The sequence below is a fragment of the Eretmochelys imbricata genome, chromosome 2 (assembly GCF_965152235.1).
Source record: "Eretmochelys imbricata isolate rEreImb1 chromosome 2, rEreImb1.hap1, whole genome shotgun sequence".
NCBI lineage: Eukaryota > Metazoa > Chordata > Testudines > Cheloniidae > Eretmochelys > Eretmochelys imbricata.
The window spans coordinates 17098944-17124407 of NC_135573.1; the positions used below are offsets into that span (position 1 = coordinate 17098944).

General features: G+C 44.5%; 1 protein-coding gene across 6 annotated transcripts in view; it reads right to left on the reverse strand.

The window, feature by feature from the left end:
• EFR3A (EFR3 homolog A) overlaps positions 1 to 25464 on the reverse strand; it is a 185572-nt gene that overhangs the window by 78442 nt on the left and 81666 nt on the right. For all 6 annotated transcript variants that reach the window (XM_077809786.1, XM_077809785.1, XM_077809789.1 and 3 more), the window contains 2 exons: positions 14632 to 14781; positions 2945 to 3082 (listed from right to left, as the gene is read on the reverse strand). In XM_077809786.1, the coding sequence (XP_077665912.1) occupies positions 2945 to 3082; positions 14632 to 14781 (288 nt within the window). The remainder of the gene's footprint in view (positions 1 to 2944; positions 3083 to 14631; positions 14782 to 25464) is intronic.

Genomic DNA, 25464 nt, shown 5'->3' on the forward strand with positions numbered 1-25464 from the left:
CCCACGCTATCCCACTGGAGCGCACCACTCCCTCCACTTTCCAAAGTGCTGCAGTGGTGGGGTGCATGTGTGTGTGAGACAGAGTGTGTGAGAGTGTGAGGGAGCGAGAGAGACACGGACGCGCATTGCCCCTTTAAGTACGCTGACCCCAGTCTAAGTACACTGCCTTTTTAAGTAAATCAGCAAGTTGAGACAGCAGCTGCTGCCAGCAAGCTCCCTCCATCCTCAGCCCCTATCATGTCCTCCCTACTCTGTGAAGATGGGGTACAGGAGAGGCGGGGAGGGGAAACCCTGATATCAGCATCCCTCTTCTCCCCTGCACAGCAAGCAGGAGGTTACCTCGGAGCTGCTCCCGGGAGAGAGCAGGAGCAGCATAGGGCAGTGCGGGGAGGGACAGCTGAACTGCCCAGCAATTGATAGCCTGCTGGGCAGCTGCCAAACAGAGAACTTTGGGGAGCTGATGGAGGGCTGCTGGCCCACCCTGGTTCCAAGCCCCCACCATCTAGCTCCAACGGGCTGCTCTTTCTGCAAGCAGTGGACAAAGCAGGCGGCTGCCAAACAACGTTATAAGGGAGCATTGCACAACTTTAAACAAGCATGTTCCCTAATAGATCAGCAATGTAACAACAAAACACCATTAACTGGAATGACGTTAAGTGAGGAGTTACTGTACCTGGCTGACAACATGAATAGTTGGAGGAGGAGGCTCCTTTCATTCAGAAAAAAAAATAATCACCTGGCCTATGGTGGACATGGCAGACAGGTGTTGGACTTCACTATCCTCAAGTTGAAGTTTTGTGTGCACAAAGCTCTCCTTGCCTTCAGGAACTTGCCATCCTCTTCCAAGACAATCAGACCGTGCCTGACTAGCACAGCAGAATGTAGCACCCTTACTGTCCTTTTGCCTTAGAACGCTGGTCACTTGGAGTGAAGATGAGCCCCAAGGCTGTCCAGCTGAAGACACTACAGCTTCCTTCCCGGTCTGCAAGACCATATGGTAAGGGATCTCTCAATACCTGACAGACAAATTCCCAAGGCGTTGGAGAGATACACCAAGGTGGAGTCGACTGTGGATGCACTGGTGAAGAGCTGGTAATTTTTAGAAGTGTACCTTCTGTCTTCTGTCAAAGGCAGCTCTCTTCCCCAACAAGTTCCCTGCCCCATGTTCATTCCTTATATCCTCTCAGGCCCACCTCTCCACAATTTCTGAACCCCATCCACTAAAATGATTCCTCTTTCCTTCATCCCAGAGAAACTTAGAATGCAGGAAGAGGGTGGCTGTTATACTGCTTCCTCACAGAGACTTCAATGGGCTTAACTCAGAGGAGTATTAAAGCAAGAGGCATCAGACACTAGCTGGCCTAATGGTTATTCTTCACTGAGCTCTGCAGTTGCAGGAGAACAACAGTGCAGTAGTTGGCCCCTCAGGCTGTAGGCTGCATGGCCTGGCACACTGACTGGGACTGATTCACCAGGGATGGATTTGCAAAATTTGGAGCACTTCTAGTCAAATGAAGATTGTTGGTTACTATGCAGACTTGTCCTTGAATGCAGAAGTAGGCCCAGTAACCCACTGCAACTCCTACTGCAGTCACTGGGAGTTGTTTCACTTAACTAACTGAAGGTAGATCTGGTGCTATTTCAAAGGGGAAACACAAACCATCTATCTCTTCAGATTTAGCTTCTTCAGTATGAATACTAATGTCAGAAAATGGAGCAGCAAAAACAGTAACTGCTCCAATTTCCTACAAGGTCTTTCCATGTGGTATAAATTGTTTTCAGTAATTTATATCACTGTGAAATCATTACTGGAATATAAATGCCAGTTTCTACAGTTCATTCACTTTTGCTATTCAGCTATTTATTAACCAAAATGTTGGTGAACACCCTTCCATTTCAGTATGTAACCTCTGAACTTTGGTTAAAATGTATTATGGACAACTAACAATTCACAAATGTGTTTGAAAGTAGGCATACTCTGCATTTATAATGCATGAACCTCACATAAGTGGTCATAAAAACAAACAAATATTACTTTAATAGATTAGCTGCAAGAAGGACATTATTTCTATTAGTGCTAACTTAGAGGCTCAAATCAGTATCAGGCCCCTCTGTGCTAGATGCTATGCAAACACACAGCAAAAGAGTCAGTTCTGGACCCAACGAGCTTATAATTTAATCTGAGACAAAAACAACACGAGTGAAAATCAGAAGGCAGGAAAAGATGATAGGGAGAACAGTTTACATCAGTTCGTTCCGTGCACAAGTCAAACATCATTGAAGGTACCAAATACACTTTAATATAATTAGCTTTCCCTGACTGATGCACAACAAAACCATTATCAGATGGTTGATTTCCTGTAGGTATCACAAGCAGAGGTGTGTCTTGAAGAAGAGTTAAGTAGTAGCCATATGTATTAATTCAGAGGGGTGTTCCATGTGTAACTCATGCTTACTGGAATGAATGTGGCTCTGTCTCCTTCTGGAGGCTGGACCACAGCAGTTTATGAGTTGGCTACGGTCTATGAGCAAATAGACTTGGGTCTTTTAGCTCAGGCAGTAGAGGAAGACTGCTGAATTAAAACTGTAAACCCAACTTCAGCCTCCACTGGCAACAACCCATCCTGGGCACTGTAATACAGGGGCTGCATGGGGGAAGCTAACAGATGGGCAGACAAGGCTGGCATCTAGCTGGGACAAGTAGATTTTTGAAGGGCCTTGAAAAAGGGGACAAGAAGGAATGTTATGGGATAGAGTTTTATGGGATGAAACAGGAGGAGCCAGTGAAAGGATTCAAAGTGACGTGATCAGAGTGATGGGCAGGGAAAAAAGATTAGAATGCAGTACTTCAAGTATTAAAACTGTTAATCTTTTTTATTGAAATATTAGACACACTTCCAACTTTTAGGACAAACAGTTATTTTGACATTTGTTTTCTACTCACGCAAAAACTGGTCTGACAGCATTGTTCATATTCCCATAGGTTGCTCGGCCCAACAGTTCTCGAAAACAATTCTCGGCCAGCACAGCAGGGTTCTCCTCTTTCTCTCCTCCTGTAGGGGATGAGGGTGGGCCAGTTCGACTAAAACAAAGAAAAAAGTTGCACTGGAGTTATTTTTACTTGTTACTCATACACCTATCCCTAGGTACTTTTATGGCTCTCATCCATCTAGTATTCAAGTGCTTGACTTATGCAAAGCCACTCAACAATGATCTCTGCAAGATACCTCATCCAAATTGTTCCAAGACAGACAGGCTGGGATGTAAACCTAGAATGCACTATAATGCCAGGCACTAACTAGCCATGTGGACACTGCTACTGTGCACTAAAAGTATAGCGTGCTTTGATCTACTCCCATTTCACGTAGCCAGTTAGTGCACTGCAGGTTAATGTGCTGTAGATTTACATCACAGCCTGCTGTGCACTGTCCATCTGGTCAAGCCCTGTATATTTTTGTGGGTAAACAACTTTATCTGTGTCTGTACTAGGTTGTGAACTACCTGGAGCAGAGACTCAATGTCAGTCTTTACATATTTGTTCTCCCCCAAGCAAACTGTAAGTGTTCAATAAATAATTTAGTCATAGGACCAGTAACCGATAAGAGGCAAAACAATGGCTACCAATACTGAGTTTTGACATGTTACTTATCCAGTAACACCATCACATCTAGTATTGTAGATTTGTCTATGGACTGAGAAACCTGGTGAACAAATGGTTGCCCTTTTATCCTAGACAGCTTTAAATCTAAAATCTATTTGCCAAGATCAAACACACAAGTTAGCTATGTAGCTATACTATTTGGTTAGGTTTAATTCAGACAATTCTGTCAATCCTTCCATTATCTGAAGGGTTCCATCCTGATCTGAAGGAACTGGATAGAGGTTAATGACCTGAAGGAACCTCCATCCCCTGCTGTAATTCTCTTCAGAAAAACATAATTGGTGAATACGCTCTCTACTGCCTTCGCCTTTCACATGCAGTTTTTATTAGAGGAGCACTTTGGGGCAAATAGAACAAAAAGTTCCTGCAATGAACCTTATGTCTTGTAAAAGAAGAACAAGTCAAACAGTTTTGAAGGAGCCCCAGCTGCATTTGTATTGGCCCTGAACTCAGCTATATCCAAAGAAATGTAGCCATTCTTGGTCTTATGCAACCCTCTAAGTATAGCAGAAAAAAGTATTATAAAACACTGTACTTTATTTAATGCCTTTTTATGGATTTGATTCAATTGGAATTCAGATTATTCAGAGGGCAGGAGCCATTCAGCAGCAGGTGGCCTCCTCCACGGCTGGGGGCTCCTCCTCCTCGCAGTCCTAACTAGAGGTCTCTGCTCTGTCCTGCTCACCCACTCCCATGATTGCAGGGCAGCAGAGGGGTCCCTGTGCTGCCACAGGGTCGGTGGACACTTGATCCCTGCAGGCACAAGGTGCAGGTAAGGCTGCAGTCCATGCAGGGAAGAGCAGAATCCTGTCATGGCCCCACTCACTCCCCTCCAGGACAGCAGGGCTGCAGAGGGCTCCTTGTGCTGCTGCAGGAGCCATTCAGCCTCTCCCAAGGTTGAGGGCTTGTCCTCCCCCTTGCAGTCCTGCCAGGAGGGTCTTTCCTCTATTATCCGAATGTCCACATTATCCCCCAGCATGAGATACATGCTATAGAGAGCTTGTACCTCATGCTGGGAGACAAGGAAGGGATTCAGATAATGCGGACATTCGGGTAACAGGGTTTTGGATAAACAGGAACCTACTGTAAACCTATATAAAAGACAAGTCGAAAAGAATTTAAAGCAAAAGTTATGTGATGTTTCAGGTTGCATAAAATATTTTTGGTAACATAGCTAAGGTTTACTTGTATTAATGTATTATATTTCAAAATGAATTAAAAGCCCCAAATCTATGCAAGAACTTGGGCAAAACTTTGGTAGGAACAAAGTGACTAATGATCTCTTTCACTTGCCCACTGCTTAATCATCATTAGGTGGGCGAGTGAGAAATGAAAACTCCAATACTTTCGCAGTAATAGCTGGTTTCCAGGTTAAAAAATAAATAAATGATGGAACCAATTAGAACATTGCTGCCCACGTAACTACATCACAACTATATCCTGCAGACCTTAAAGTCTACAAGCATATTCAATTCCGGGAACACAATGCTTGTGTGTTAACTTTGTTTACAAAGAGTGTCAATCAAAAGAGGCAAGCCACATTTAATAGTTTCAGTAGCTTACAGCCGTAGCCTACGAGTATCACAAAAAGTCAGATGTTGAAAAGAAATGTCATTGTAGTCACATGACAATGTACTTCACAGCTCTACGGCTTTCCAATGTTCACAGAAGCTTTGTGGTTTAAGGTCATTATGATCTAAACTTACATCGTCAAACCTAAGTGCCTCTACTCTGGTCAATATTTTAGAAGCTACAATACTAAGTAGATGCTTAATAATTAGACACTTGCCAGACATTTTTAGGGTGCAAAAGAGGAGATCAGGAGGACACTTTAACAGAATAGGAAGGAAAACTGGATTTGCTATTAGAGGGTAAGTCTGCACATCCTGAAGCACCGAGCCTCCCGGCCTGGGTCAACAGACTCAGGCTAGCGAGGCTTATGCTAGTGCTCTAAAAATAGCAGTGTAGAATGTGCTTTGACCTTGCAGCTAGGTTCAGAGCCTGAGTCACAACTTCAAAGCACTGTCTACACAGCGTATTTTTAGAGAGCCAGCCCGAGCCCCACTAGCCCAAGTCTGTTGACTCAGGCTGAGAGGCTGATTGCTGTGGGCTGCGTAGACATACTGTTTGTGTTTTACCACCACCTATGCCCAATGCCAACCACTTTATTGTTAAGTTATATTGGTTATTTCAGTTCCAGTTTTTAAACGGGATATACCCATTGTAAAGCTGAATGAAAATTAAAATGAACAAAACCATTTTAAGTTCGGCACATAACTGGTAGTAATATAAATAGTGATGCTATGACTTCAATTTCTTAATTACCTACAACAGTGATATTCAATTACATTTTCTGGTGGGCCAGATAAGGCAATGTCCAAATGTTAGTGGGCTAAAGGGCACTCTCTAGGGTCAAAGGGCTTTTCAGGTGTTTGCTCTCTAGTGAGCCTGCCACCAGTCAGGGCTTGCAACTTTTCAAGAGTGGGATGCCAGACTATTTATTAATCTCAACATAAAAAATTAAGTATGCCGGCAGACAATATTCCATTGAAATGTTGCAAACAATTATTTACACAAATATACTGTAATGTTATTAAAACAGCATGCTATTAATATAAATTCTATTAAAACTACAAAATTCAAATTAGAAGTTAAACTCATAAGAAATGAACGGACATCTAATTTTCTTTTCTTATTGCCTGAAATTTTCTGATATTTGCTTGCAGAGTCTTTTTCGGAAGAGTGCTGCACAGTACCCAATCAAATTAACTAATGAAAGCATATCAATTACAGATCACTTTAAGTTGCATAAATATCTGATACAGCACTTGATTAAGCCAAAATGTAGCAACACAGTCTAGCTCCAATGTGTTTAAATGCACATGAAAAGTTTAATTTAGAAACACATAGCATGACAGTAAACAGAGGGAAAACAAACTGAAGTGCATCTGCCCTGCTCCCATCAACTCAGCTCCCCTGCAGTTCTGCCCTCTAGCCCCTCCCATGTGCCCCCCTCCCCCCCCCCCAGTTTTTCCCAGCCCCACCTCTGCTCCTACTGGATTCTTCACCCCCCTCTCCCAGAGTGGGGGAGGGATGCAGCAGGGTCCCCCCTCCCCTCTTCCAGGCAGAGAGCAGCTCCAGGGGTTCTCTTCACCAGCCTCTCCCTTCTTAAGATATGTATTACAGGGAGGGAAGGGAGAGGAGCAGAGGAACCATTTCTGCTCACATAAGTGGAGGGGGGGGGAAGGAGAGGGAGTGAAGGGCATGGACCTGCCCTGAGCTGTAGGGCTCTTTGTGCCCCCTCCCTTCCTGTGAGAATACGCTAGACTCCTCAGGGAAGGGGAAAAGAACTCTGCTGTTTCCAGAGCGGTCTGGTTGGCTGCTGCTTCCCAGAAGGCATGAAGGAACAGCAGATGCCCAGGCAAATGGAAGACCATTGTGGCCCAGATCTGTCTCTCAAGCTGCCAACTGAAAAAACAACACTGTGAGTGATATATTTTGGAGACCCCTTATAATCCAAGGTCCTGAGCTGCATCCCCTAAAGCCCCTGCGTTAATCCAGCCCTGAGTACATTACAATGTTTCACTGCAGAGAACTTTGCCATTTTTCCACTGCAGCTATCAAAAAAATCTGTTATGAATGGGTATATGGTAAATGCCTGCTCAGCTTGTAATAAACTACATACAACCTCTTCCAATCCCTACTTTGAGCATTTATTCTAGAAACCATGAGTAGGAAGAATGTTTCAGGCTGAAAAAGGATATATTACATATACAAGCAATTAGATAGTACATTTCTCCCTTATAATACAGAACTGTAATGAAGCGTAAGTGCAGTAGAGAAAAAGAATAAATGACTTTTAGAATTATAAGACACAGCATATGCAAGTCTTTGAGTTTGCCTACATGTGGGGTGGGGGAGGGTAAACCTCATTGATGCCATTATTTAACCTGCAGTACATAAATCACACTAATAGCATGCATACAGGATGGCTGTGCATTTTTTAAATTTGCATCATTGTGCACACTAAGCATATGGAGTTCTTGGAGGATATTCTATGGTCCTTTGTTTTGCTGCTAAGAAGTATGCATTCTGGGATTTTTCTCGCTGCATTGTGGGATGCATAGCAGAAACCAGGAGGGTTCAAATTCTTAAAAGAAAAAAAAAAAAGAAACCTAGTTTTCTGCTTTCTCTGCCCAGTGCTTCTTTTCTGGGTGGGTTAGCCCCATTTTTGTATTTCTGTTGGCCGGCGTGGGCCCAACAATGCGCCGTACTGCACCACTATGCTGGCAACTGTGAATATACAGAGGCAGGCTGGGCTGCATTTCAGCAATTAAAGCTGGATGAATTTGGACTTCGCCTGCTGCACCACCCAGCAGATGATGTGGCAACATCAGCTGTCCAGTGGCACCAGCAGCTTCAGTGGCAGCAGTGGGGTGAGGATGATGAAGAGGATGACACAGAGCAGCTGATTTTAGAGGAGTCGTTCCTGAAGCAACTTCACACCATGCGGTGCCATTTCATGGCATGCCAACCAGCACGGATTGGTCAGAAAGGAGAGGTTACTAACCCTGTGAGGTATCTGGAATTCTTCGAGATGTGTGTCCCTGTACATTTTGTACATCCCATGAACCAGCAGCCTCCAGTCCCAAGAACCATGGAGGAACTATGCTTGCAGTTAAAGAATGTTCAGATTGGGGTGAAGCATCTGACCTGCATCATGAGACACAGTTGAAGTTTGATCGGGAGTTGCCATGGAGGATGAGGGGTGAGTTTCATGAGGGAAGGAAACTAAACTTGTCTTATTTTTAGGGGCGGGCTCCGGTTTGCTGCATCCACCACCAAGGTCCCGGGTTGGGGGTGGGAGAAGAGGTCCTCATGCCCCTTTTGTGGGATGAAGTAATGCTTCTCTACACCCCGGCTGTAGGTGGTATAGAGGCTGGGGTCTGTCAGAGCACCTTTGTGGTGTTTTGTACAGTTTTTATGGGGCAGTGCCACCTTGGAGGGATCCTCTGGGGCGAATGTGTTGACCATTGGGTCCGAGTCCTCCACAACTTCCTCAGTTTGCATATTGAGGTGCTGGCGTATCCTCCTAAGGAGGTTCTGGTGGGCTTTCATGTCCATTGCTGGGAGGGACATTGTAGTGCCCACTTCTGTCTTACACGGCAAGGAAGATGATGAGGCTTGAGGTGGGACAGCCCCTCCAGTTCCCTGTGATGTGTTCAGAGACATCCACTGCCGCTGCGACTAGTGTTGCAGGAGCCACAGGGGTTGGCAGCTCTGACAACGCACCCAATCCGGGAGGCCCGGGGTCTGCACCCCATGGTTTTTGGGAGCCCTGGAAGGGGGTTGAGGGAGGGAGAGAGCAGTATGGGCAACAAAAACTACTGATGCCGCCTTGGAACTATGCCCTTGGGCCTGGTGATAGGCCCAAGGTGTCCAAAAGGGCCATTGTACTGGGCCCTGCCACTGGGGTGGCCAGGACACCATTGGTACCAAGGGATCCTCCACGCTACAGTGCTGAGACCGGAGCCGGGATCTTGAGCAGTACCAGCTGTGTCGGGACACGAACAACTCTGCCTCTGACTCAGAGGAATAGTCCGAGCCCGACCAGGGTGGGGAAGACCCTGACCCGACATCGAGGCGATGGGTAACAGCGCTGCATCATGCTGGGCTTGCCACGGTGCCGGATAGGTGGTACCACAGATGGTGCCGCTGTCAGTGCCCAAAGGGTGCCGCAGATGTACCGGGTATCAGCGCTCCAGGAAGGAGAGCTACTCTAACAGGGAAGGAAAAGCTATCTACTCTTGGAAGAGAGTCTAAACCTTGCTCAAAAAAAAAATTAAAAAAAAAAATCAGAATTTGTGATATTAGTGCATAATACCTGTCAATGTCTTCTATCTTCTGCATATTAAAAAGCAGTGAGAACTATCTTGTCCACATGCTCCAGGATGAGCTGGGGCTTCCGCTGTCTGCACCTGAACCAGTGAATGAGTGGTGGGGGACTGTGCCGTCATGGCAATCAAATCCCACGCGGCCTTAAAAGTGACTGGTGTGGAGGGAAGGTCAAGGTCCTCTTCCAACACCTCCCAGACTAGGGAGTCCACCAACACCGGACTCAACGACCTCCCCTCAAGGCTGGAGTCAACAGTGACGGGACCAATGGACCAGCCTTCTGGTGTCCCGGTCTGGGACGCACCACACTGATGTCCTGTTTGCTCTTCTTGGTGTGGGAATGACCCCCTCTGCCTTTTTCTTCTTATGCTGCACCGGGGATTGTGATCTGTGTTGCACCAATGAGCCGGCCTTCCAAACTGGGGAGCGGTGCAGACGCTCCTTATGCGATTCCTTCCTCAGTGCCGAGGTGTCCCGCACTGAGGCCGGTGAGCTGTGCAACGAGGCTGCTGGTGCTGCCTCTTGTGCTGGTTGAGGCCAGAGAGCAGACTCCATTAAAAGGAGATTCAGCCGATACACTTTCTCCCTGCAAATGTCCCTCTCCCAGGCACTTCAGACAAGTGGAGTGCAGATCCCCTCTGGGCAGAGGCTTACCACACCTATCACACAGCTTGAACCCCTGGGGCCGCAACAGGTCTTTGACGGTACTCTTAACCTCTCTTGGGAAGCCCAACAGCTGCAGCGAAGACACTCTCCTCCTGACCACTGCAGTGAATATAGATCGTGCTGCAGTATATGCAGCATCCAACGAAGCCTGGAACAATATCTTTGCCAGGAGCTGACCCTGTCTACAATAGCCTTAAACTGATCACGATATTCCTCTGGCAGGTGCTCAATAAAGGAATTAAGTTCGTTGTAATTTAAATAATCATATTTGACCATGAGCGCCTTATAATTTGCTATTTTGAACTGAACTGAAGTGTGGCTGAAGCATAGCATTTGGGACCAAAAAGATCAAGCCTCCTGTCATCCTTTCTGTAAAGGGTGGACTTTGAGCTATGCTATCTACCTTGTTCACTAAAAGCCTTCACTACCAGGGAATTTGGAGCTAGATGAGAAAATAAAAACTCTGATTGCCTGGCAGGGACATACTACCTTTTATCTGCCCTCTTGCAAGTAGGTGGTATGGCAGCTAGGGTTTGCTAAACTGTCTTAGCAGCCTTTATTGACCAGAATGATAATTCAGAGATGTGTAGGTATGCAAAATATCTAGAAGTTTATGACAGGACTCCTGAACCTCCTCTAAGGGAGTCTGAAGCATGTCAGCAATTCACTTCATCAGTTCTTGAAAGTGCCTAACGTCATCTGCCTTAGAGGGTGGTGGAAGCATGACAGCTTCATCAGGCAACGAGGAGGAAATATTAGTAAGAGGTGTCACCTCCTTAACCACTCTTATTTCTTGCTCCTCAAAGGTCTCTTCCTCTGTCATAAATGGTGGTAGAGGAGGTGGAGGAAGAATGGTCCCTTTTCTGTTCCCTCCAGCGGTGCAAAGACCTTGCTGCAAATTGTTGATGACAGAACGCCCACAGGTCCCACCAGGGCCACTAAGAGGGCTCAAATAGCATAGGTGGAAGCATCCATCTGTGTTCCTGCCAGGGGGGTGTCATTTGAAATCTATCCTCCTGTAACATGTAAGTGTAGGAAGGAGAGCACTGTGTCCTAGAATAGACAAGGGAACCCTGCACATACTCCAAAGGGTGTGTCGGGGCTAGCTGTTCAGCTTGCAAAGTAGACACAGGCAAGTATGTTACTCTAGGTGATAGAGAGGTTGGTGATCAAGAGACTCCTGTCACTGACAAACCCCCAGCACTCATTAACAGAGGAAGCTTCGGCTTTGAAGATACTATCAGGGCCTATGGGTACCTAAATTCTTGCGATATCCATAGTATCAAAGAGTTGAGGGAGAACCTGTGGAAGATGGCTTCAGTATAGGTGCATCTGGTACTGAGTGCTTGGCATGTGAGTAAGTTGGTTCGATTCAACCTGTAGCATAAGTAGCTAAGCAGTCTTTGGTACCACTGATTTTCATATTATCGGTACCAAGTGCTGCTCAGGGACTGGCTCAGAACTCTTAACAGTCTCTCTGTTGGTGTGGGTACAGGTACCCAAACTCATTACCGAGTCTGTCCAAACAATGGACTCTGCTCCACCCTTGCAGTGCCGGCATCACTTGGAACTTGCATGGAACTCCTCTTGGGACCTGAGGTCTCCGTCCCTTCTTGTGCGTCGGTGAATGAGATTTCTTATAGATTTACTCCTTACCTCCTTCTAGCTAGAGGCAGATGTGGATGAAGACTTCAGTACCATAGATGTACTTTGTGCCGTGGTACTGCCTACATCTCTAGCGGTCTCCAGCAACCAAGACCTTGATGTGGATGGGCTGCTAGCAGTACTGGGAGGTCTATGTAGAGGGGAGTCCTCCACCACGGGATCAGAAGCTGGTCCTAAAGTGGGCTCCATCATTAGGCATTTAACTTGATCTCCCTCTTTTTCTGGGATCTACCATTGAAGGAAGTGCAGATCTTGCACTTACTGAGGATATGAGTAAAAAGAAAAGGAGTACTTGTGGCACCTTAGAGACTAACCAATTTATTTGAGCATAAGCTTTCGTGAGCTACAGCTCACTTCATCGGATGTAGCTCACGAAAGCTTATGCTCAAATAAATTGGTTAATCTCTAAGGTGCCACAAGTACTCCTTTTCTTTTTGCGAATACAGACTAACACGGCTGTTCTCTGAAACCTGAGGATATGAGTATCACCCAAACAGTAGAGGAACTGGGAATGCCCATCACTGACCTGCATAGCCTCATGGCAGGCGAGACACCTCTTGAAGACCAGCATTCCAGAATAAAATAATGAAAAAACTTCTATAAGGGGAAGCTCTTAAATTATCTCTATGTGTATACATATTTGTTAAAGGAAAAAAAAATACAAAAGGAACAACTATTCCAACAACTGCAAACGCTACAAGGTAACTATATGATAACTAATTTTTGAAGTATTAGAGAAAACAGGCACACAGAGGATCCATCTCAGGCTGAAGCCAGTTGAGAAAGAAATGAGGACAGTTTTCCTGTGCTGCTCCATATTACGTCAGCAAGAGGCACAAGGATGTGTGGGGCGCACGTTTGGGCCGAATAGGCACCGCTACCAAAAATCTCAGATCAAAGGTGCAAGCACACTACTTGAAGAATAGTTCATAACTGTGTCTTAAAAGCAACCAATGTCAAGAGAAATGTTTCATTCTCCCTTAAGATGCTAGTGTGTATTTATTCATTCTCTATGCAGTTGGGCTGGAAAGACTGGTCTTTCCTACATAATGCTTTGATGCCATCTGCTAGAACAATATGGTTCATACTCCTACTCTTTAAGATGCCTTTCTCTTCTGCCTCTGCATGTATAAAGTCACAATAGCAAAAAACAAACTATTATTTGTAGCATTTAAGGCCAAGAGTCAACAACTGATAAATATTGTTTTCCATTTTTATGTCATGTGTATAAAAGCCACTTATCTGCCACTTGGAAAAGCATTAGCCATTTTTTCTGCTGAGTGTCTTTAGTATACTATCTTTCAAATAAGCAGTTAGCCTCAGATATTACTTTCCTTTGCTCAGTAAGTGATAAAATTTACCCCAGGGTTCATCTGAAATGACCTCCTTTGAATGAATGCAGAAAGTACTAACTTAGTTAACCATATGTCTGCTTCTTAGCACAGGGAAAGGTTAAGAGGGAACCAGAAAGGGGGTAATGTAGAGGTGCCTCTGACTACTTCCTCCTGAGAAGTCCTCTCTTTTAGCACAGACATCCCAAAGCCAGTGGAGGCTGGCTAGGCTGCTCTCATTAGAGCAGCAACACGAGGGTCCTGGGAACAACAGGCTTTTATTCAGGCCACTTTTTCAAGGGTAAAAGCCACATGGAGACAGCTGTGTGCCCCAAAGGCCTGGACAATCTGTATTCCAGAGGCACTTTCAGAGAAGCATGTAGAGAAATGGGCAGGTAGGCAATGACTGATCTGAAGTGGGGAGCCATTGGTACCAGCCTAGCTTGAAACTGCTGCTGCTTTGAAGGGGAGCCAGGTGCTGCCAACCAGAAATGGAAGAAAAAGTGAGGCAGGAGAGAACACAAAGGGCCTGTAGATTCAGGAAAGCAAAGCAGGAAGGCATGAGAGAGAGAAAGCATGAAATGACTGCTTTGTGTAGATGTAGAAAGTCTACCAGGGATAACAGGTAGGCTCTTAAAAGGGCCAGATTCCACCACCAAAAGAAAGATTTGTTTAAGAATGCCTCCATAAATGGAATTAGTTTGACGCAATTCCACAGGATTACCAAATGGACATTTGCCTGTAATACATGCTCCACAGAACAGTATTTATCAGCAATTGTATGGCTCCAATACTATTATGAAAAAAAACAAAAACAAAAGAAAACTTGATACACATACTGGTACATACAAAAATGCACTGGAAAAGTAACTGTTGCATATTCTCAAGAGCTACAGTGATTTAGCCAAAGAGCCATTGAAAGTCAACAGCAGCTGGGTGCTCAACTGCCATTTGTGCCTTAGTTCCATATCTTGCTTCCACTTCTCCTCCCCTAAAAGAAAAATCCCAGAAACTGCTTTAAGGACTACCTAAAAATTAATAAAAATCTCAACTTTAAACATGTTTGTTAAGTTTGGCAAAAATGGTATTTGCTGATTTTTATGTCAGACACTGCATGAAACAAGTGATTTTTAATTTTAAAAAGCTTAAAGGTATCTGGATAAGCAATTTGTGAACCAATTTTCAGTCTGATGGGATCTGGAACAATTGAAATATTGATTGTTGAAAAAAATGTTTACCAAGGCAAAGATTAGCAGTTAACCATATACATGCTACCAGTTATACACATTTATCAAGAGTATCTAGTGACAATGAGAGCTACTCTAACAGGGAAGGAAAAGCTATCTACTCTTGGAAGAGAGTCTAAACCTTTCTTTAAAAAAATCAAAATTAGTGATAATTAGTGCATAATACCTGTCAATGTCTTCTATCTTCTGCATATTAAACAGCAGTGAGGGAACTATCTTGTCCATATGCTGAGGTTCCCATATGGTTGCTCTGAGCTCATCATTCACTGTTTTACGTACTACTCCCTGAATGCCTCTGATTCCAGCAATCCGGATCCTAGGAGAGAAAAGAAATTTCAAAAGATGGAAACGTAGCATAAGACTTAATGATTTATCTAGTTATTAGGCAGTGTGGTTATGCAGTTTGGATTTCATTTAAGCTCTAAAATGGAATTAAATTGGAAATATGGTTAAAACTGTACGGACATACCTATTTCCTTTAAATGGACACAAGGCTCCTACTTGTGGCACCTTAGAGACTAACCAATTTATTTGAGCTTAAGCTTTCGTGAGCTACAGCTCACTTCATCGGATGCATACTGTGGAAAGTATAGACTTTGGTTAGTCTCTAAGGTGCCACAAGTACTCCTTTTCTTTTTGCAAATACAGACTACTGGCTGTTACTCTAAAAGGCTCCTACTGACATTGATGGAAGCAATGCATACACACATGAGGACAATACATGGCCTTTAAAAGTTATACTGATATGGATCTTCAAGCACACTTGCAAATATATAAAATTGTTCAACTGTACAGACTGCCTCTTAAAGCACCAAGTGCATGGCTTACAAAAAAGAAGGAGCTAATCTTTCAAGATTTTTGCAGGTTGAGATCTACAAGAATGATTAGAAATGACAGAAGTAAGCCAGAAAAGGGAAGACAGCCTAAATTGCTAGAATAGTTACATGTATCTTGATCAATGAATAAAAGTTAAACATGAAATACAAAAGGGCACTTCAATCTGTATTTATCAACCAAATACACCAAAAATGCTGTCAAGGTTCCTCCCCCACTCTGAATTCTAGGGTACAGATGTGGGGACCTGCATGAAAAACCTCCTAAGCTTATCTTTACCAGCTTAGGTCAAAACTTCCCCAAGGTACAAAATATTCCACCCGTTGTCCTTGGACTGGCCGCTACCACCACCAAACTAATACTGGTTACTGGGGAAGAGCTGTTTGGACGCGTCCTTCCCCCCCAAAATACTTCCCAAAACCTTGCACCCCACTTCCTGGACAAGGTTTGGTAAAAAAGCCTCACCAATTTGCCTAGGTGACTACAGACCCAGACCCTTGGATCTTAAGAACAATGAACAATCCTCCCAACACTTGCACCCCCCCCTTTCCTGGGAAATGTTGGATTAAAAGCCTCACCAATTTGCATAGGTGACCACAGACCCAAACCCTTGGATCTGAGAACAACGAAAAAGCATTCAGTTTTTTACAAGACGACTTTTAATAAAAAATAGAAGTAAATAGAAATAAAGAAATCCCCCCTGTAAAATCAGGATGGTAGATATCTTACAGGGTAATTAGATTCAAAAACATAGAGAACCCCTCTAGGCAAAACCTTAAGTTACAAAAAAGATACACAGACAGAAATAGTTATTCTATTCAGCACAATTCTTTTCTCAGCCATTTAAAGAAATCATAATCTAACACATACCTAGCTAGATTACTTACTAAAAGTTCTAAGACTCCATTCCTGGTCTATCCCCGGCAAAGACCCAGCATACAGACAGACACAGACCCTTTGTTTCTCTCCCTCCTCCCAGCTTTTGAAAGTATCTTGTCTCCTCATTGGTCATTTTGGTCAGGTGTCAGCGAGGTTACCTTTAGCTTCTTAACCCTTTACAGGTGAGAGGAGCTTTCCCCTGGCCAGGAGGGATTTCAAAGGGGTTTACCCTTCCCTTTATATTTATGACAAATGCTGACTGCAAAAAAATACAAACTGATATGTTCTGACCTCTACTGAGAACTTAGTCCTATTAACTACAGCTATTTATACAGTATCCATAAGAGTGATGTAAAAACAATAACCATGTAACCGATTAAAATTCTATCGGTTACACAGTTAAACATTTAAACGGGGAACTATTTATGCGGGGGGTGCTGCAGCGCCCCCACGTTTCAGGCGGGGCTCTGCTGCCAGCCCCGCACCCAGGGATTCTGGCACAAAATGCCTGGCACAGGCGGCTGCCAGCTGGGACCCCGGTTGGAATTTAATCATTAACAGAAAACGATAAGCATCAGGCTTATTGGTTAACCGGTTACATTTTTACATTTCTAATCCATAAGTATAAATACAGGTGTAGTTCAGAAGAAACTATGTAAAAAACAACCTTATACAGAAAAGGTTCATATCTGTGATGTTAAACTGATAAATATTAAATATGGTTGAGGTGGCAATGGCTTTTCTTTTTTTTCTTTTTTTTTTTACACACTTATTTCGAGACAAGAGACACCTAGTTATAAGAGGTCAGAAGATTTAGCATAATCGGACTTTTTAAAATAAAGATTTTATCACTCCTTTAAAGCAATTTTAAATCTTAATTTCAGCACAAAGGAATACTGTCACTGGCCTTGATTCTTACTTCTCTAAGCTAACTGTCAGTCACATTACAGTTGCTAAACTAAACTAAAATATTCCAAGCTTTACTTCATAAATGCCACATTATTCACTAGGAACACAGTTACAGGAAAATAAGGGGGCTACGATTCTGAATAATCTATTGTAGGTCTAATTAGGATTCGGTACCAGAAACTAAACCTGTTTCTAGGAGTTCTAGGTTAATATAAGAGGTAGAGGCCGCATGTGCAAGTGATTGGGATGCATTTCAAATAGCTAGAGAAATGCACGTTTATTACTTTAGAAGTATAGCGCAGTCTTGTAATTCCAATTTTAAGAAGTCTAGGAATTACAGTTAAAGTGCACTGCATTTTAACATTCCATCACAGCAAGAGTTTCAGTCACATAGTTTCATCTATAACATTAACATTTTTGAAGGGAGATGTTTATTATTTTTTACAGGAAAGTAGCATGACTTAAATCAAGAATGCTCCTTTAATTCTCAGTTATACATCTTTGGTGTACAATCAAGTTTTGCTCATGTAGTGGTTGTACCAATAATCACCCCTATCAAAGGCTACTTTTAAATTTTACATAGTGAAGACTTGTTCATCTAGAGTGACTTCACTGTCCATCCCAATGGTAAATTTTGTGTTAACTCCTATGATTATCTCTCTCTCTTTTTTCTTTTTTTTTATGAAGGAGACGATGAGAACCAAGCTTAAGATTTCTGTACAGACAGGTTTTTTCAATCTTACCCTAAGCCCTGGTCTACACTAGGACTTTAGGTCGAATTTAGCAGCATTAAATCGATGTAAACCTGCACCCGTCCACACGATGAAGCCCTTTATTTCGACTTAAAGGGCTCTTAAAATCGATTTCCTTACTCCACCCCTGACAAGTGGATTAGCACTTAAATCGGCCTTGCCGGCTCAAATTTGGGGTACTATGGACACAATTCGACGGTATTGGCCTCCGGGAGCTATCCCAGAGTGCTCCATTGTGACCACTCTGGACAGCACTCTCAATTCAGATGCACTGGCCAGATAGACAGGAAAAGAATCGCAAACTTTTGAATCTCATTTCCTGTTTGGCCAGCGTGGCAAGCTGCAGGTGACCATGCAGAGCTCATCAGCAGAGGTGACCATGATGGAGTCCCAGAATCGCAAAAGAGCTCCAGCATGGACCAAACAGGAGGTACGGAATCTGATCGCTGTATGGGGAGAGGAATCCGTGCTATCAGAACTCCGTTCCAGTTTTCGAAATGCCAAAACCTTTGTCAAAATCTCCCAGGGCATGAAGGACAGAGGCCATAACAGGGACCCGAAGCAGTGCCGCGTGAAACTGAAGGAGCTGAGGCAAGCCTACCAGAAAACCAGAGAGGCGAACGGCCGCTCCGGGTCAGAGCCCCAAACATGCCGCTTCTATGATGAGCTGCATGCCATTTTAGGGGGTTCAGCCACCACTACCCCAGCCGTGTTGTTTGACTCCTTCAATGGAGATGGAGGCAATATGGAAGCAGGTTTTGGGGACGAAGAAGATGATGATGACTATGAGGTTGTAGATTGCTCACAGCAAGCAAGCGGAGAAACCGGTTTTCCCGACAGCCAGGAACTGTTTCTCACCCTGGACCTGGAGCCAGTACCCCCTGAACCCACCCAAGGCTGCCTCCTGGACCCAGCAGGTGGAGAAGGGACCTCCGGTGAGTGTACCTTTTAAAATACTATACATGGTTTAAAAGCAAGCATGTGAAAGGATTACTTTGCCCTGGCATTCGCGGCTCTCCTGGATGTACTCCCAAAGCCTTTGCAAAAGGTTTCTGGGGAGGGCAGCCTTATTGCGTCCTTCATGGTAGGACGCTTTACCACTCCAGGCCAGTAACATGTACTCGGGAATCATTGTACAACAAAGCATTGCGGTGTATGTTTGCTGGCATTCAAACAACATCCGTTCTTTATCTCTCTGTGTTATCCTCAGGAGAGTGAGATATAATTCATGGTCACCTGGTTGAAATAGAGTGCTTTTCTTCAGGGGACACTCAGAGGAGCCCATTCCTGCTGGGCTGTTTGCCTGTGGCTAAACAGAAATGTTCCCCGCTGTTAGCCACAGGAAGGGGGGAGGGTTGAGGGGGTAGCCACGCAGTGGGGGGAGGCAAAATGCGACCTTGTAACGAAAGCACATGTGCTATGTATGTAATGTTAACAGCAAGGTTTACCCTGAGAGTGTAGCCACTGTTTTATAAAATGTGTCTTTTTAAATACCGCTGTCCCTTTTTTTTCTCCACCAGCTGCATGTGTTTCAATGATCACAGGATCTTCTCCTTCCCAGAGGCTAGTGAAGCTTAGAAAGAAAAAAAAAACGCACTCGAGATGAAATGTTCTCCAAGCTCATGCTGTCCTCCCACACTGACAGAGCACAGACAAATGCGTGGAGGCAAATAATGTCAGAGTGCAGGAAAGCACAAAATGACCGGGAGGAGAGGTGGCGGGCTGAAGAGAGGGTTGAAGCTCAAATGTGGCGGCAGCGTGATGAGAGGAGGCAGGATTCAATGCTGAGGCTGCTGGAGGACCAAACCAGTATGCTCCAGTGTATGGCTGAGCTGTAGCAAAGGCAGCTGGAGCACAGACTGCCACTACAGCCCCTGTGTAACCAACCGCCCTCCTCCCCAACTTCCATAGCCTCCACACCCAGACGCCCAAGAACGCGGTGGGGGGGCCACCGGCCAACCAGCCACTCCGCCACAGAGGATTGCCCAAAAAAAAGAAGGCTAGCATTCAATAGATTTTAAAGTTGTAAACTTTTAAAGTGCTGTGTAGCATTTTCCTTCCCTCCTCCACCACCCCTCCTGGGCTACCTTGGTAGTCATCCCCCTATTTGTGTGATGAATGAATAAAGAATGCATGAATGTGAAGCAACAATGACTTTATTGCCTCTGCAAGCGGTGATTGAAGGGAGGAGGGGAGGGTGGTTAGCTTACAGGGAAGTAGAGTGAACCAAGGGGCGGGGGGTTTCATCAAGGAGAAACAAACAGAACTTTCACACCATAGCCTGGCCAGTCATGAAACTGGTTTTCAAAGCTTCTCTGATGCGTACCGCACCCTCCTGTGCTCTTCTAACCGCCCTGGTGCCTGGCTGCGCGTAACCAGCAGCCAGGCTATTTGCCTCAACCTCCCACCCCGCCATAAACGTCTCCCCCTTACTCTCACAGATATTGTGGCGCACACAGCAAGCAGTAATAACAGTGGGAATATTGGTTTCGCTGAGGTCTAAGCGAGTCAGTAAACTGCGCCAGCGTGCCTTTAAACGTCCAAATGCATATTCTACCACCATTCTGCACTTGCTCAGCCTGTAGTTGAACAGCTCCTGACTACTGTCCAGGCTGCCTGTGTATGGCTTCATGAGCCATGGCATTAAGGGGTAGGCTGGGTCCCCAAGGATACATATAGGCATTTCAAAATCCCCAACAGTTATTTTCTGGTATGGAAATAAAGTCCCTTCCTGCAGCTTTTGAAACAGACCAGAGTTCCTGAAGATGCGAGCGTCATGTACCTTTCCCGGCCATCCCACGTTGATGTTGGTGAAACTTCCCTTGTGATCCACCAGAGCTTGCAGCACTATTGAAAAGTACCCCTTGCGGTTTATGTACTCGGCGGCTTGGTGCTCCGGTGCCAAGATAGGGATATGGGTTCCGTCTATGGCCCCACCACAGTTAGGGAATCCCATTGCAGCAAAGCCATCCACTATGACCTGCACATTTCCCATGGTCACTACCCTTGATATCAGCAGATCTTTGATTGCACTGGCTACTTGCATCACAGCAGCCCCAACAGTAGATTTGCCTACTCCAAATTGATTCCCAACTGACCGGTAGCTGTCTGGCATTGCAAACTTCCACAGGGCTATCGCCACTCGCTTCTCAACTGTGAGGGCTGCTCTCATCTTGGTATTCATGCGCCTCAGGGCAGGGGAAAGCAAGTTACAAAGTTCCATGAAAGTGCCCTTATGCATGCGAAAGTTTCGCAGCCACTGGGAATCGTCCCAGACCTGCAACACTATGCGGTCCCACCACTCTGTGCTTGTTTCCTGAGCCCAGAATCGGCGTTCCACAGCATGAACCTGCCCCATTAGCACCATGATGCATGCATTGGCAGGGCCCATGCTTTCAGAGAAATCTGTGTCCATGTCCTGATCACTCACGTGACCGCGCTGACGTCGCCTCCTCGCCCGGTATCACTTTGCCAGGTTCTGGTGCTGCATATACTGCTGGATAATGCATGTGGTGTTTAATGTGCTCCTAATTGCCAAAGTGAGCTGAGCGGCCTCCATGCTTGCCTTGGTATGGCGTCCACACAGAAAAAAGGCGCGGAACGATTGTCTGCCCTTGCTTTCACGGAGGGAGGGAGGGAAGGGGGGCCTGATAATATGTACCCAGAACCACCCGCGACAATGTTTTAGCCCTATCAGAGTGCTCCATTGTGACTGCTCTGGACAGCACTCTCAACTCAGATGCACGATTGTTTGCCGTTGCTCTGACACAGGGAGGGGCGACTGAGACACTGCTTACAGGGTTGGCTTCAGGGAGCTAAAATCAACAAAGGGGGTGGCTTTACATCAAGGAGTATTTCAGGCAGGACTTCAAGGAGGGTTCCAATAAGAAATGGTGCACCTAAGTTATTGTTCTTATTGGAACAAGGAGGTTAGCCTGGCCTCTGATTGATACATGGCTAGATTTACCTCGCTGCACCTTCTCTGTGAGTGACTGCAGTGTGACCTAGAGGAATGAGTCCCCTAGACGGGGGAGAGGGGGAAGCAAATGAATACAAAACAAATCTGGTCTATTTCTTGTTTTGATCCACTCCATCTATCTTTTACATCTTTGGCTGGCAGCAGACGGTGCAGAAGGACTGCATGCCATCCACATCTCATGGCTGCTAGGCAGAAGATGGTACAGTACGACTGCTAGCAATCCGTATCACCTGCCTGCTCACCATAAGATGGTTCAATAGGACTGACTGCAGGACTAAAGAGAATGACCTGGTCAAGTCACTCCAAATTTAGTCCCTGCGCCCATGTCTGCCCAGGTGCTCCCAGCCGACGTGGCCAGGAGCACCTCGGACACGACGAGAACGGCTACCAGTCGTACTGCACCATCTGCTGCCAGAAGGCAATGGGTTGCTGCTACTCTGTAGCAATGCTGTACCGCGTCTGCCAGCACCCAGGAGACATAGGGTGACGGTTACCTGAGCGGGCTCCATGCTTGCTGTGGTATGGCGTCTGCACAGGTTTTACTCCATCAGACATTGGGATCTCAACCCAGAATTCCAATGGGCAGCGGAGACTGCGGGAACTGCGGGATAGCTATCCACAGTGCAACGCTCTGGAAGTCGACTCTAGCCTCGGTACTGTGGAAGCACTCCGCCGAGTTAATGCACTTAATGCACTTAGAGCATTTTCTGTGGAGACACACACACTCGAATATATAAAACCAATTTCTAAAAAAACAACTTCTATAAATTCGACCTTATTCCGTAGTGTAGACATACCCTAAGAATCAATTTGGAGATTGAGAATCTGAGTTATACTGTTTAATGTCCTAAAAAAATTGCTAGCTCATTTGCCAACATGAGTAGGAAACTTGTCCTGGAAAGTGGAGTTCTGCAGAATTTAAGCTTTCATTAAAAAAAAAAAAATCCCAGCCTTTTGGGAAGTCACTTTCACAATGATATTGTAAACTGAATTGGATCGATTCAGAGTTACTTCAGGCTGACAGGAAACTTACACATGAAAAATGGAAATTCTTTAAGACCAAAATCCTGCCCCTGAAGGCTGGGAGGAAGGTATACTTCCCCTCTGATCACGGTTGGAGAAGAGCTACTTATTCCAGCACTATGTGGGAGGAAAAAAGGCCAGTGGATCTATACAGCAGCACCATAGGCCCAGCCCTCATATCCTTACTGTCACTGTTATGCAGGAAAGCCCCATGAAGCTAGGGCTTTTGTTGTGCTGAAGGAATGTTGTGCTCCATCTTCTGGCATAGTTCCTGCATAGGAGAATGTCTCAGCTTCCACTAGAAGAGATCTCGTCCAACACGCCAAAAAGGGGGCTAGATTTACATCTGAATATTTGTAAGCATATCAAATGTATGCTAACCTTGAAATCCTTCTGCATCTTAGTTTTGTCTCAGAAAGACTAGATATTTGGAACTACTTCATGATTTGTCAAAGTCTGCAGTCTTATGATAACTGTATTAGGATACGCACTAGTTTAAGGCTAGGACCTATCCCCGTTCCTGTTGGTGTGAGGAACAAGATTGGAAATTACCAGAGAGTCGTGTTCCAAACCCATCTCTATGATCAGCATGCTTTATGACCTTGTCCAAGTTGATAAGCAAACTAAGACCAAATGCTAATCTTTACAATTCATATGGCACTTTTTACTTAGAACTCAAAGTGCTTTAAGTGTTAACTATTTTTAATGACCATGAACCACTGAAGCTTCTGGGACCCATGTTCTCCCATGAAGATGCACTGTGAGTATGCTTTCCTTAATAAAAATATATAGCTTTCAGATGAATATTTCAGTTATTTCTTACATTATAAACTCCTCTAAGCAAAGGAAGTGTCTTCTGTACTATACCTCGCAGAGCAGGCCTCCACCCAGTGCTGACTAATATAAATATTTAACAACAATTTGGATTTTTACTGTTGAAGGAAAGCTGAACAATGTAATGCATGTAAGGAAAAATCAATATTGTTATAGGTTGGGATGAACCTTGCTGGTGGGTGTAACACCCACCTTGCATTCAGAATAAATGTGGAGGCCATTACACTCCCTTATGGAACCTGGCAGCTGAAACAACAGTGACCTCTCACCCCAAAACAGAGGCACACCACCACCCAAAACAAAGGAACACGTAGCTGGCTATTATTTTATGAAGGCCACGTATCTGTGAAAGAAACAGAAATACCAGGGAACCTGAGAGAAAGCACAACGAAGCCCCGGACAGCAGCACTGGTAGCACATCATCCTCTTAACAGAAACAACGCACAGGGCCCAAAATTTGGCTAACCTCTAGTGTGAAAAAGGGATAACAATATAGTCGAGTTATAAATCACATTCTATAAAAAAAGGTGTCACAAATTCTAACGGGTTTGAGTATTTTCAATAATGCGTATACATAGTTTACACAACAAATGAGAACATTTCACTAGAGGGAGCTAAAGACCAAAAAATGTAGTGTTTATGTAATACTAAAAAACAAGTCCATGGTACAATATACTTACATTTTATGAATTAAAGTGTTTTTACACTATTGACATGCTGGCCCCTAAATTACACTAATTTATATACAAAATGCCATCCTTAACCACAGCTTATACTCCCACTACACAAAGTGGACTAACAGTGATCCTGCCAAACAAAGCAGAAAGTGTTATGTTAAGCTGGCAAATCCGTTCCTATATCTATTTAAGTTTTAACACACAAAATTCATCACCATGATGTTTATACTTTGGATAAACTGGCTAAAGGTAACTGTTTGGAAGTTCACTACTGAAAATTCAGCTAAGCTTAGACAGTTTATTTTGTACCATAATATCTTTTTGCACTATTGTAGTAGTAAAGGGTTTTGATTACTTATATAAACTAAATATTTCCTTTGTAAGTGAAGACTTGTTAGAAGGCTACTACTCAGGACTGAAAGGGAACCTGGTGCCCTAGGAAAACCACAATATTAGCCTTTCCCCTCCTCCATTACTCAAACAGCTTCATCTCCCTCTTGGAAATGCAGTGGCAGAGGTCTACCCAATTCCCTTCCAGAGAAGCAGAGGCAGAAGCATAGCGCCCTCTTCTTCCCCAACTTGGAGTAGCAGCAGGGATCCCCTTAGAAGCAGCAGGTGTATCAACATGGGTCCCCCTGGCCTCTCTCAGGAGGCAAGAGAGGCCTCAGGTACTTATCCCACCAGCAGAGATGAAACTGCTTAGGTGGGTGGGCCAGGCCCTGCCACACTCTTCTCTGCCATTCTGGTAGGGTGGTGCGACTCCACACCAGTGACTCTTGGAGTTAACCCCCCATTAAGATGCACGGAACAATTCACAATTGTTGTTTGGCAATGAGGCACTTCATTCTAATTGACTAATGTACACATTAAAACCCACTTTGGAGTCTCAGATTCAAAGAAAACTAAAGGATGTGGCCTATTAAAACAGCAGGACTTTCATAATCAAAACCAAATGTTTGATAAATATATTAAAGATAACTTGAATTTTAAAAATACTGAAAACTTGCAGAGCAGAGCTTATTACCACTTCTGTTTAAACATATTTTGTTCTAGATAGTGGCCTCAGAACTAGCTTTTTATGATTGAAAAAACCTAGGAAGATACTTTGCATG